General features: G+C 39.8%; 1 protein-coding gene across 1 annotated transcript; it reads right to left on the bottom strand.

Annotated features, from left to right (window-relative positions):
* Positions 1-9,677: 9,677 nt before the first annotated feature.
* Positions 9,678-11,368, bottom strand: LOC125472670 (phospholipase A1-IIdelta-like). Its single transcript, XM_048574343.1, has one exon. The coding sequence runs from the start codon at positions 11,343-11,345 to the stop codon at positions 10,026-10,028; it is 1,320 nt and encodes a 439-aa protein (XP_048430300.1). The 5' UTR covers positions 11,346-11,368; the 3' UTR covers positions 9,678-10,025.
* Positions 11,369-13,932: the final 2,564 nt, after the last annotated feature.

Genomic DNA, 13,932 nt, shown 5'->3' on the forward strand with positions numbered 1-13,932 from the left:
CCCATCACGTGCAAGGCACCCAGGCCCCCGCCTCCTCTTCTACTCCAGCGACCCACCAAGTGCACGGGGCCCAGCCCACTTTGCATGACTTGCAGCTTGCCATGCCTGACCTCTCTGCCGAGCAGCACTCCCGTGTTCTAGCTGCTCTACGTGACACCACCACCCCTCCTCAGGCCAATGCCGTGCTCACTACTGATTTTGCCCAAGGTTTGTTACCTGTCACCTCTCGTCATGGTCAATGGATTCTTGACAGTGGTGCTACGGATCATATTACTTCTTCCGCCTCATGTTTGGTTAATCGTTCTCTTTCACATTTGCCGCCTGTTTCTTTGCCTAGTGGTGCTTCCGCTCCCATTACTTTTACCGGCACTCTTCCTTTAAATTCATCAGTTACTTTGAAGGATGTTTTATGTGTCCCTAATTTTCGAGTGAACCTTTTATCGGTTGGTAAACTTATAGATGGATTATCGTGTTCCATAACCTTCTTTCCTTCTTGGTGTGTTTTGCAGGACTTGGTTTCGAAGACGATGATTGGTGTGGGTAAGCGACGTGGCGATTTGTATTACCTTGTGGCCCTTACCTCTTCTCTCCCCACCTGTCAACCTCTCTGCAACATCATTACCATCCCCTCCTCCCTCTGGCATAGGCGTCTTGGTCACCCCTCCTCCCCTCGTTTGCAAGCTTTAGCATCTAGCTCTCTTAATTGTACTTTTGATTCTAGTTATATTTGTGATGTTTGTCCGTTGGCAAAACAAACTCGTCAACCTTTTCTTTTGAGTTCAATTTCATCAACTTTCCCTTTTGCTTTAATTCATTGTGATATTTGGGGCCCGAATCGTCAATCTTCTCTTTCTGGTGCTCATTATTTCTTAACCATTGTGGATGATTTTTCTCGCTTTACGTGGGTCTTCCTCATGAAACATAAATCCGACACTCAACAATTAATTAAGTATTTTTTTGCTTATGTCACTACCCAATTCCGCACTACCATCCAATGCATTCGTACTGACAATGGTGGTGAATTTTTATCTCTTCGTAGTTTTTTCTCTGATCATGGGGTGCTTTTACAAACTTCTTGTGTTTATACCCCCCAGCAAAATGGCGTTGTTGAAAGAAAACATCGTCATCTTCTTGAAACCGCTCGCGCCCTTCGTTTTCAATCCCATCTTCCTATCAAGTTTTGGGGGGAATGTGTTCTTACCGCTACTTATCTCATCAATCGTCTCCCTACCCGTCTTCTCCATCATAAATCCCCATTTGAGGTTCTCTTTTCGAAAACCCCATCTTATGACCACTTCCGCGTCTTTGGTTGTCTGGCATATGCCACCTCTGTCACTCCCACCGCCAAATTTTCCCCTCGGGCTCATCGTTGCATTTTTCTCGGTTATCCTCATGGACAAAAGGCCTATACCCTTACGATCTCGACAATCACCGCATTTTCACTAGTCGAGACGTCATCTTTCACGAAACTACTTTCCCTTATGCCGTTTCTCACCCTCCTATCCCATCCTCTTCGCCTACCCTACCCATCCCACCCCCTCTGGACTTTACATATAACCCACCCCTTCCTGCCCCGACGCCTCACCCTCCTCCACCTTCCTCCCCTTCCACGCCTCCCACAGATTCCCTTGCTGCCCCATTACCCGTTCCTCCCCATGCCCCTTTACCCACAGACATCCCTACCTCCCCACTACCTACCAATCCTCCCCTTCCCCGCACCTCTTCCCGTGCCCATAAACCTTCATCCTATTTAAAAGACTACGTTTGCTCGCAGGTGATTCTGCCATCCCACCCATCTTCGACTTCGCAACCCGGTTCTACACAAGGTACGCGATATCCACTTTGTAATTTTCTCTCTTATCACCGTTACTCTCCCAGGCATTTTTCTTACATTAACTCTGTCAGTCGGACTGTGGAGCCTTCCTCCTTTGCCGAGGCTGCCACTGACCCCAATTGGCAACGTGCTATGACTGAGGAGCTTCAAGCTTTACATGCTAATGGTACTTGGACTTTAACTTCCTTGCCCCCTGGCAAAATTCCCATTGGTTGTAAGTGGGTGTACAAACTCAAGCACAATTCCGACGGCTCTATTGACCGCTACAAAGCTCGTTTGGTTGCTAAAGGCTTCACTCAGGCTGAAGGTATTGATTATCATGACACTTTTTCTCCTACTGCTAAGATGATTACGGTGCGTTGTCTTCTTGCTCTTGCTGCTAGTCAGTCTTGGTCTCTTCATCAGCTTGATGTTAATAATGCTTTCTTACATGGTGACTTACATGAAGAAATCTATATGTCTCCTTCTCCTGGTCTTCGGCGACAGGGGGAGAATCTTGTGTGTCGCCTTCACAAGTCACTTTATGGTCTTAAGCAGGCTTCTCGCCAATGGTTTGCCAAATTCACTAGTGCCATCATTTCTGCCGGTTTTCAACAATCCAAAGCTGACTATTTATTGTTCACTAAAAAGTCTGGTATTTTTTTCATAGCTTTGCTCATTTATGTGGATGATATTGTGATTACAGGCAATGATGCTAGTGCCATTAATTCTCTGAAGTCTTTTCTCCGTGATCATTTTCGGATAAAAGACCTTGATGATTTAAAATATTTTTTGGGTATTGAGGTTTCTCGTTCCAAACAAGGGATTTATATTTCTCAACGCAAGTATGCATTAGAGATTCTCAAGGACTATGGTTTTTTGGGAGCACGACCCATTGCTTTTCCTATGGATGACACAAAATTATCTGATAAAGGAGAACTTCTCAAGGATCCTGAAAAGTATCGACGATTAGTAGGTCGGTTAATATATCTCACTATCACTCGGCCGGATATCACCTATTCTGTGTATGTTCTAAGCCGTTTTATGCACGAGCCAAGGATATCTCATATGGATGCTGCGCTTCGTATTGTTCGTTATTTGAAGGCTACTCCAGGTCAAGGTTTATTATTTCGTTCTGACAACCAGACCAAGTTAACTGCGTTTTGTGATTCTGATTGGGCAGGTTGCCCTATCACTCGCTGTTCGACTACTGGGTATTGTGTATTCTTGGGCGGTTCTTTGGTTTCTTGGCTGACGAAACGACAGAAAACCGTTTCGCTCTCTTCAGCAGAGGCGGAATATAGGGCCATGGCAGGTGCTTATTGCGAGATAGTTTGGCTTCGTTTTTTGTTGAAGGATTTGAACATTCCTTTGGATGGTCCTTCCATTTTATTTTGTGATAATCAAGCAGCGTTACATATAGCTGCCAATCCTGTTTTTCATGAACGAACTCGTCACATTGAGATGGATTGTCACTTTATACGAGATAAGATTGTAGATGGCACAATAGAGACCAAGCATGTGGGTACGGCACAACAGTTGGCAGACTTGTTTACCAAACCTTTTGGGAAAGAAAAGTTTTCGGGTATGTTACGCAAGTTGGGAGTTCTTGACATCCACTCTCCAACTTGAGGGGGAGTGTTAGACAAATAAGGAATATGGTTGGAGTCCTTGTGTAATTGTATATAATATTATTCACTAGCCGTCCTACAGCCGTCAAGCCGTCCTACAGCCGTCCTACCTTGTCCTACCTACACACTAACCGTCCTACAGCCGTCAAGTCGTCCTACAACCGTCCTACCTTGTCCTACCTACACACTAGGACGGCTACCTTGTCCTACCTACACACTTGTATCATGTATATATATCCTTGTAATCTTGTAGAGAAAGATAATGAGAAAAAAAGCATTCTCTTCCATTTCTTCCACATTCACGTATCAATAACAAATATATTTTTAGCCTACATACCTTTTTCTACAGAAGGTAGTTCGAACTGGGTGTGAAGGACTTGCGGGAGGGAAGCTCATAAAGAGTTAAGCAATAGCAATCAATATTAGCACATCTGGAATTATAAAGCAATTTCATTATGATATAATTATTATTTTTTCTGGGCTAAGAGGATCGGCAAGAACAAAAAAAATGGAGCAAAGAGCTCATAACTAACTACATCATTTGCTTCCACGATTGATGATTCTGTTCTTGAAGTGAATTTAACTTACAAAGTTTTTTTTGGCCTTTTATGAAAGTGTTGATCGGAAAAAAGTTTATATGGCTTTCTTGAGGGACTTGCGGGAGGGAAGCTTGCAGAGCTTCCATGGCTGAAGGTGTGAAGTGAGGAAATTGGGTTTTGAAAGATGTCAAAATGGGTAATAAAATAATAGTTTCGTAAAATTTAAAAAAAAAATAGTGTAATAAAATAATATTTAATTTGATATACCGGATGGAGAGTAAAATTTTGAAAGATGTCAAAATGCCACATAGGCCGTCAAATTCAAATTTTACGTTTAAAATTTGACATCTCCTTTGGAGATGCTCTAAGGGGTTATGCTACTCCCTATATTACCAATTAGTTTTATGGTGCAATCTCAACTTTTTTCATGGTATCAGAGCAGGTTGTCCCCATGTTGTCCAATGCTCACACATGCTCCATATCACCCGAGTTGTGTTGTCCACGTATGCTTGAAAATTCGTCCCATGTGAGAAGGTGTGTTGAGAATGAATTGATGAGAGGATGAACCTTACATGAGTTATGTTGTCCACGTTTCTACCATGTCATTTGACTGTGACGATAAAATAAAGGCCCAGAGTGCAGCTATTCTGAATTGACGTTTCTGGACGTTTTGAGTATATTGAAGGTCAAGATGACATATTTTGAGGAAGATTCATTTTGAGGATTTGTTAGGGACGTCTCAAGCTTTAAAAAGAGATCTTTTGGGACCAAATCAAAGTTTATTTGGTTGGTCAAAAGATGGATTTTCTTTGTAGTCTGAATTTCAGTTTAAATAGGAAACCTTTTATGTTCTAGTTATTTTATTCTATTATGTTTCGTAGTTTTTAGAAATCCTTTTCTAGGTAGATTTTTTTGTTGTAGTATAAATAAAGCTATTTAGCCATTAAGGGAAGAGAAAAGAAGAACGCATTACTTTAGAAAGTGATTACTTTGGAGAATTCTGCTTAGAGAGCTTTTGACGATTCAAATTTATTTTCAAGATGTTTTCTATCTATGTTCTTAATGATATTTTGTTTTATGATTGTTAGTAACTAATTTCGTTTGCTAGAACGAGGCCACGAGCTTTAGCAATAATATATAGTTTCTTTTCAATTTACTTATGATATTATGCATCCAGGTTTTGAATTATTAATCACTATATTTGAAACTATCTACTTGTCTTGATGATTGGCCATCATTAAGATATTTAGAAAAGTAATTTGATGCAATTTTGGTGGGGGCTGTCCCTAAAACTGACGAAGTCTTATTGTGGTTAATATGTGTAACTTCTTAGGATGGACGACACGTTGTAAGGGTTATATGCTTTTTCAAAAGGTTTTCACAAAATTTAATGAGTTTTGCATGTTCACATTCGACCTGCATGCCATAGACGGGTTGCATGTTAGATATATGTTCTATGTTGGAGGTTTCAAGTAGGACATATTTTAGGAAAACCTAACCTTCAAAATATGCATTGAATGGGTAACTAATTAATTGGAAGAACTATGTATGATTGTTAAGATGATGGCGGAACCCTAGTGCTCAAATTTATTTTCAAAGCTATTTTCTTTTGTTTTCTTTACTTTCTCAATTTATTTAATTGTTTTTAATTAAATTCGTTTTTAATATTTTAGGTCATAAAATCATCTTTTTTCAAACTTTGTTTTCAAATAATTAATTCAGATTTGGTTTTAGCATAAATTATTTATTCAATCCCTGCGGAGAAAGACCTTGCTAGAGTCGACTATACTACGATCACCTTGCACTTTTGCAAGTATTTTTAAGTATTTTTATCCCTAATTTTAGAGGTGGTAAAAATCCTATCAGCTCAATTATATGGTTTGCTCCATTGAACTCTGAGGTCACGGGTTTGAAATGGGAAAGAACCTCTTTACAAGTGGGTTTGAGGCTGTATACCGTTTATATTCCGAAGACCCTGCAGTTGCAGGAAGGAACACTAGGGTGCGGCGTCTTGCCTATTGTTTCTTTTGCCAAGTTGGTTGCATGGTTCGTTTCTTCATACATATAATTTGTGTATGTACTGCTCCTTGAATCCTCTTTATTTCAATTTGAAATCGAACTTCGGAGTTGAGCCCCGCAGGGTCCATCGTCTTTCTCTCCTCTTTCTTCCCCAATAATATTGCTATCTTGACATGAGCGTTGCATCGAGGAATGCGGATGGGAGGAGGAGAGTTCATGGTATGACTTGGTGCCAGGATGCTTTTCAGTTGTTCATTGGACCTAACGGGCTATAGACAAACACAGAAGCTAAAACAATAAAGTCCTTTGCTTCACAGATCATTTTTGGTTATTGTTGTATATGTAGCTATGATATTTTTTGGCATCGGTTGACCTCTCTAGTAGGCAACACTTCGTAGGATAAGACTTTGTTGTTGTTCTCTTATATGCACTAGTGGTATATTAAGATTCTCTTCGTTGTATGTTTGCTTTCTCTGAAGTTTTACTTACTCTTGACCTCGCTCAACATAACATGTGTGGTTTAGACGTATGATATGAGTTGTTTTGGTGGCAATAGAAAAGTTTGTAGTCCTTTACATCTCTCTATTTCCCCTCCACAATTAGAGCCAGCATGGGCTCCTCAATCTGGTTTAATATATATTCTTTGAATCTATGTTCTGGTTCTTTTCCAGCTGAAGTATATTGAAGCAATCCAGCAAAGTTATTTATTTGTTGTTTGCCTGGATGGTTTTGCTCTTGTCTACTATTTGGTTTCGTGCTTTAGTGTCATCTGATTTTGAAATAGATGAACGTGTGCCAATTGAGCTGAAGAAAGCTATCATACAAGGTCGAACTGGTAAGAAGCGTACCCAGGCTCAACTTGCTCAAGTATGTATCTATCTCTTGTTGGAATTTTGACAAGGAAGAGAAGAAGAAAAATATAAACTTCGAAACTCAGAAGTCGGCTCCATTGGAGTCCAGATTTGTTTTCATTCATTTCATGATTGTTGGTATTTCTTGGAACTCATGGGCCGGTTCTATGTTTAGAGTCCAGGCTTGTTTCTAACTCCACACTTTCTGGTGACAAGCTCTTGACTTGCACACTATGCTTGCACACACACTTTTGCGCTCTCTCTCACATATAGAGAAAGCCCTTGGTTGAATGTATTTTCGACTACCAAGCTTCTTCTACACGGCTCCTACTTTACACGGAGGAGGAGGAGATTAACTCTCCTCCCAACTAAGGCATCTACCCGTGGCTTCTTACACCAACCATTTGTCTTGGTGTTTTATATTACTATTAGTACAATAACTTCAATATTAATATTTCAATATCTCTGTCTCTCTCACACACGCACGTGTACGCAATTACTGATGATGATCACGGGGTTATTTGCAGATCATCAATGAGAAGCCTCAAGAGATCCAGGAGTATGAATCTGGGAAGGCGATTCCAAATCAGCAGGGGATTACCAAGTTGGAGAGAGCACTTGGAGCGAAGCTGCAGCGTCAAAAGAAGTAAGGAAGCCTGGAAAGAAAATGAAGCTGAGCGTGTGATATGAGTTTTAAGTTCGAACTGATCTGTTGCACTGCAATCTGTAGTTAAAGTTTGAACTAATGCGCTGCACCTCATTATGCAGTGTTACTTTCAAAGTCGTGTGTTTGGTGTAGGAAGTACCTTTTATGTTTTCTAAGAATATTTCCTGAAATGACGAGTTTGCAAACAATTTCACCTATCTACATGTTCATACTGTTATCATAGCGGGGTGTTGCTGTCCCTAATCCGCCTCATTGCATTTAGTACTGGCTCGGCAATGTACTGTCCAAATGTGCTGAACTCATAGCGCGTTTAGTAACCTATAATCGGAATGAGAATAAAGAATCCAATTCCGATTACGGATTATACATGTGTTTATTAAAATTGAGAGGAATCAAAAGTGCATGGGGCCCACACAAAAAATAGAATCCAATTCCTAAAATTGAAGAATTTGGATTCCCAACATATAGAAGGTATTTGGATTCTGGATTGCCCAAGTAATCGGAATGATAATTTTTTTCCCTTTATGCCCTCACTTACTTTCATTATTTCCATGATTATCCTTTTAACCCTAGACTTATTTTTCTGAAAATGCTCCTAACAATTTCCTTCCATGTCCTTCTAGCTCATTAAGCATAATTCTATGCTCATTCACATTATGCACAACTCCATATATATGCCGAAGAGAAAAAACTACAACTTGAGTGAGAAAATTTAGATATTAAAGTCAATATTTAAATTTATAAAAAATAAACAAAATCATTTTAGTATGTCTATGAAATAAAAAAGCAATTTAATTTTTTCTTACTATTATATACTATATCAAATTTTATTAAAAAAAGTACATAAAATATTTGATTTGAGACAAGGACATTTTAGTAATCATACTGGTTTATATTCTGATTCTGCTGAATTAGTAAATAGTTTTATAGAATTGTATTCCGATTCTGGACAGTTTTAGTAAACAACTTCAACAGGAATTTGATTCTGATTCCACCTCAATTCAATTCCTCTCAATTTGATTATGGATTAGTAATCAATGCTTATTGGGGCAATGGAATGTAGAATTATCAGAGAGAGGGGCCAAAGATCCATTTCCAATAACACCGATACTGTCCTCAACTTGGTAATTACCACCTGCACAATCCATCAGGTGTGAAATTTTATGGTGTGTGGTTTTATCACAAAAAACCTCGGTGTTAGTTATAGTGGAGTTAGGATATTTAAACTAACTATTAATTATCTTTTAGTACGATTGATGTGAGGTTCAACACGCCCCCTCATGTGGGACCCAATTAGCGGGTCACACTGGGAGATCCATATATCGACAACCATGTGGAGCTAGAGGAACTTACCCTACACGTGGGGCCAAGGGACCCATCATCATCGTGTGAGGCCATGGGGGCCCACCCATCACGTGGCTATACAGTACAGGCCCGCTTTGTGACTTTGATACCATGTAGAATTATTAGAGAGACAGCCAAAGACTTACTTTCAACAACACCAATACTGTCCCCAACTTGGTAATTACCACATGCACAATCCGTCAGGTGTGAGGTTTTATCACAAAAAATCTCGGTATTAATTAGAGTGGAATTAAGATATTTAAACTCTTATCTTTTAATCCTCCCGATATGAGATTCAACATGGAAGCCATGCCATGTTATTTTAGTAGCTAAATGCAATATCATTGTTGGTGATGTCCCAAAATTTGATAAAAGCGATCTAGCCTAGCTCATCGAGATCCACAAGTTTGCCGTTGTAAACCTTCCCAACCAAGCGATCACGATACACCACAGCCTCTTGCCAAAACTCACGTTTGATAATGTTGCAGTACTACACAATTTACACTTAGGACTTGTTTGATAGTGATGATTAGTTTGGATATGATTCTTCAAATTAAAGGTTCCTCATAAAGAAAAGATCCATTTTTAATCCTACTATTTTCATAGGAACTACTAAAGATTTTTTTTTCATAAGTAATCTTCAACTTGGACAAAATATAAAAAATTTCATTCATTTTTTCCTTCAAAATACCTTAAATGTATAAATATTCCTATCTAGGTTAGTCCTTCCTATCACACGAAGTCGTAATGTCTTAATCAATCAATTCGTGTATATAAATAAAGACTGATCACCCCCCAAAAGCAAGCAGTCAATTAATAATAATAAGCATTGGTTTGATCTCTCTCTCATGTATGGATTAGTTAAATCCATTAATTTAATCTCAAATTTCATAACAGACACTTTTTTTATTCTCTCACGTACTCTATTAAATCTTGTCATTTTTTCGTTTAATTTATCCAATCACCAATCTAAAAATTTATGAAACACCCGTGAAAATGACGCACATTCAACAAAAGAGACCTACTCAAAGTTGTAGACAACTTAAAACAGGACAAACAACATTATTGTACTGCATATGAGCCATTGACTTGACCCTATGATGGCGGCACACACCGCTTCCGCTTTGTCCCACCGCTACCAACCACCGCCACCATTACCTGTCAAAACTCAGGGACCGGTAGATCCTCATCAGACGGCGAAGGCAACACCCACTCCCCGCCTCTCTCATCAAGCACCATCCCTCTGTTCTTCTCCACCCACCACACCGCCGGCACATGACACTCCTCCTTGAGAAAATCACTAGACTTGTTCACCAATGCCACGCTCCTCTTCACCCTCAGCTCAAAATCCCCTTCCTTCCCGTTCCACCCGGCCACCACATGCAGCATCCCTTCCAAGTTATGCCAGTCGAAAAGATTCTTTGATTCCTTCAAGAATGGCGACTTCCTCGTATCAATCAAAAGCTCGGTCCCGACCTTCCGGTACCCCATTATATGAACCGGATAGTGCGGAATAACATCGATGTGGTTCTTAATATGCAGTATCTTCAGATTCGGGTGCCTCTCAATCCGTCTTTTCAATGCCTTGTTTCCGATATGTGGACAACCAAATACAAAAACCGCAATTGGGATATCGGATACCCCATTTTCGGCCAAATCGAAAGCGCTCAAAACCGATAAACTCCCACCGAGACTGTGTCCTGTCATGGTTATGCTCAGCTTCTCGTCCTTGTACTTGTTCCTCAGCTCGTTGATTTTTGTCACAAGTTGAACTCTGGCGCTTGTTTTTGTAAACGGGGATTTTGGGTCGTTGGAAATGTACATTGTAAGCCAACCCCTCATGGCTTTCGGCACTTTTTCGTCATCTTCATCGTCATCGTCATCCTTGTCATCGTGATTTTGATGGCCATTGGCATGAGAAGAACCTAAGATATTCTCCGCGGACTCCAGCTCAGCTCCCATGCCATTAATCCACTCGTAGTTTCTAATCGTGCCGCGCCATGCGACGTAGATTTCACGCCGACCGATGGCTTTGCTGACTTCATCGGTAGTGACAGCGATGTAGCCGATCCAGTTAGACTCGCGATCCCACGACTCACGAGACTGGGAGTGGAGAAGCAAGGCTTCGGGGACGCTGACTTGGGCAGTGGCGTAGAGGAAGCAAGAGACTTGGTAGTTGGCGGCGTCTTGGAGCATGACCTTGTCGAAGAAGGAGTGTTTGCCATAGCGGCTGGATCCGCAGTACTTGGAGTTTTGGTCGTTGTTGAAGGCGTCGTAGGTGGCCTGGCAGAAGTTGCCGCAGCGGAGGATGAGGGTTCGGAGATTGAGGTCTAGAGGGTCCAAGAGGCCATCCCAGTTGTTTGAGCCTAGAAGCTCTGACCATGCAGCTGCTGGATGATCAGCTGTTTGGTTGGTGGCCATGGACGTGGGAGGGAGAGGATGGCTTGTTATTTTTGTATGTTTAGCATTACTGTTTCCCATCTTTTGTGTGGGAATCTAGCCGAGTAGATATATCATATATATAGGGAATCTATGGAAGCAGTAAATGTACGTGGTCGATGTAGTTATTTAAGCCTGCTTTTGCTGACCATCCCGCTGAACTGAACCTTCTCCTTCTCTTCCTAGAACTTACCGCTTAATTATCCAGCACACCCCTACCTTCGGAAACCTTCACTGCACTTTCGTACAGTATATGCCCATCCCTCCTTACCTAATCCCTTCTCTTTTTCTATGTCATTAAGCTTTATAAAAGTAGAGTAAATTACACAAAAATACCTTAATTATAAGTCGTATCATAATTTTATACCTCATGTTTTAAAAGTTACAATGTTATACCTCATCTTATGAATTTGTTGCAATGTCAAACTTCCATCGATTTTTCTGTTAAATGTTGACGTGGCTTGAGGAGGAACCCACTCCCTAGCCCAATTGAATTAAAAAATTAATTAAATATTAAAAAAAAAATTTAAATAATTTTATGAAAAATTGTGGACCCACCCTACCAACACATCACCCTCACAGTCCTCACACTTCTTGTCTCCCCTAATCTTTCTTCCTTTCCCTTCCGTCTGCCCGACTTGTTTCCTGAGTGAGCTTCCTAGGTGACTTTATGGCGAACTTCGATGACAAGCATCGTCGCCACCACCATCGTTCCATTGTTCTCGATGACACGAACTAGACCCACCCAGATTTCACGCAGTTTGCCGCTGTTCATTGTTGATCGAATTGTGGAATTTATGAGATTTTGACGCTGGGAAGGTGTTCGAACATTCATCCTCACCCTCATTCCCCCTTCCGTCTGTCCCCCATCCCTTCACCAAAAAGGCGTTCAAACAAATTTGAAGGCAGAAGAACTTGGAATTTGAATCAGAAGAGAGGAAAGAACTAAGTTTCAGTCACCACCTCCACAGGCATAGTCGATGAGAAAATCACCATTGCTAGCCGACCCTGCTAGATCTCGAAATCGTGCTATCCGTCGAACTATCGATATACTCCGACAACGTCACGAAGAGAAGTAATTTTGAATCTAAGATAAACTCTAATTTGATTGAGTTGTAAATTTATGTTTATATTCTTTGATTCGTTATTTGAAGATTTTCTAGATTTTAATGGTTTCCATTTGGTGGATCAAGTGGAGTTTGTTGTTAAATGTTAGTTTGTTTTGTTTTACTGAATTTTTTGGGTGGTGGGTTAGGGAAGATTATAACTATTGATTTGGGTTTAAGTTTGTAGGTCACGTTCTTGTAAGGTGTATATTGAGAATGTGAAGTATGAGGGTATTGATGCGAGAATTATACGCGCACAAATTAAACCCTCTTTTTGACAATTGTAGTATAAGTATAAGTAGGGATCGTTCTGGACCGGGGATTAGGAGAGATTGTTAATCACTTGGATTTTGACTCAAAAACGTAAAAACAATATAAAACACTAAACTAGACTCAAAGAATGTGAAACTAAACGTTAAAACATTAAGACAAACCAAAAGACTCAAAATGCTTTAAAAACACAAACTAAATTGATTTCTAACTAATTTGACAATAAAGTAAAGGGGGGATTGTGTTTGGACGAGATTAAATTAAATGGACAAATTGTAATTAAAGGCAAAACGTAAATATGAATGAGATGAAAATATGGATGATGGAATAGCCAAGGGGTTCATCTCCACACATGTTATACTTGCATACAAAATTGATTCTCAGTTGGTCTTTTGATAAATTATGAAACTCAACACCCCGGGTTAATTAGGTCCGCTTAAATTAACCGTCAAGTTTTCCTAATGTTATTGAATTGGATGACATCATTCGACAACCCAAAGCATTCCTCACAAGTTCCCTACATGAATTGCATAATAGAGATACAAGCAAGAATCATTAAGCATCATGAAAACTATAAGTGTTGACGAGGCATTCGTTACTATGATTGCATGAAACTTATGCCAAGAATTTGTTTAACGCGATTGTTTATAAGCAACCTCCACTACTTGTGAATATAAGTTCATAACGATTAGGTGAAATTCACTTATATTCTAGCGTCAAATTCATGCATGAAAATTAAGTGCGCATTCTTAATAAACATACATAAATAAGTTATCAATCAAACAGTTAAACAAATTGAATCCACAACTTATGAAATTCCAACGAAAGTTAATCAATTCATATTGCAAATATAAACATAGTTTCGAATCACCCCCTAGTTAAAGGGGGTTTAGTTCCTCATAACTTTGAAATCAAAGAAACACCTAAACATTCCAACAACTCAAACTTGAATTGTATGAACGTTTAGGCACTCTTCTCTTCCATTCCTCATACGTACAAAACCAAGAGAATTGAATTTAAACATTGAAATCAAAGAAACGCCTAAACATTCCAACAACTCAAACGTGAATTGTATGAACGTTTAGGCCCTCTTATCTTCCTCTTTATTGTAGCATAAGGTCTAGGGATAGTTGGTTGGGGGGATGGAAGTGTGGAATGTAGTGGGGAGTGATGGAAATGGAAGATGGTTTTTGGATTCTAAAGGAGAGAAACTCAAGGCTAAGGAAGTGTTTGTGGTGTGTTGTGTTGTGAAT

Source organism: the organism of the source record quoted next, unplaced genomic scaffold (assembly GCF_019419815.1).
Source record: "Pyrus x bretschneideri cultivar Hongxiangsu unplaced genomic scaffold, Pyrus_bretschneideri_v1 Contig71, whole genome shotgun sequence".
NCBI classification, from domain to species: domain Eukaryota; kingdom Viridiplantae; phylum Streptophyta; class Magnoliopsida; order Rosales; family Rosaceae; genus Pyrus; species Pyrus x bretschneideri.

What these genes read in the sequence shown, in the direction of transcription:
- LOC125472670 (XM_048574343.1), bottom strand. Translation starts at nt 11,345, where the DNA reads ATGGGAAACAGTAATGCTAAACATACAAAAATAACAAGCCATCCTCTC.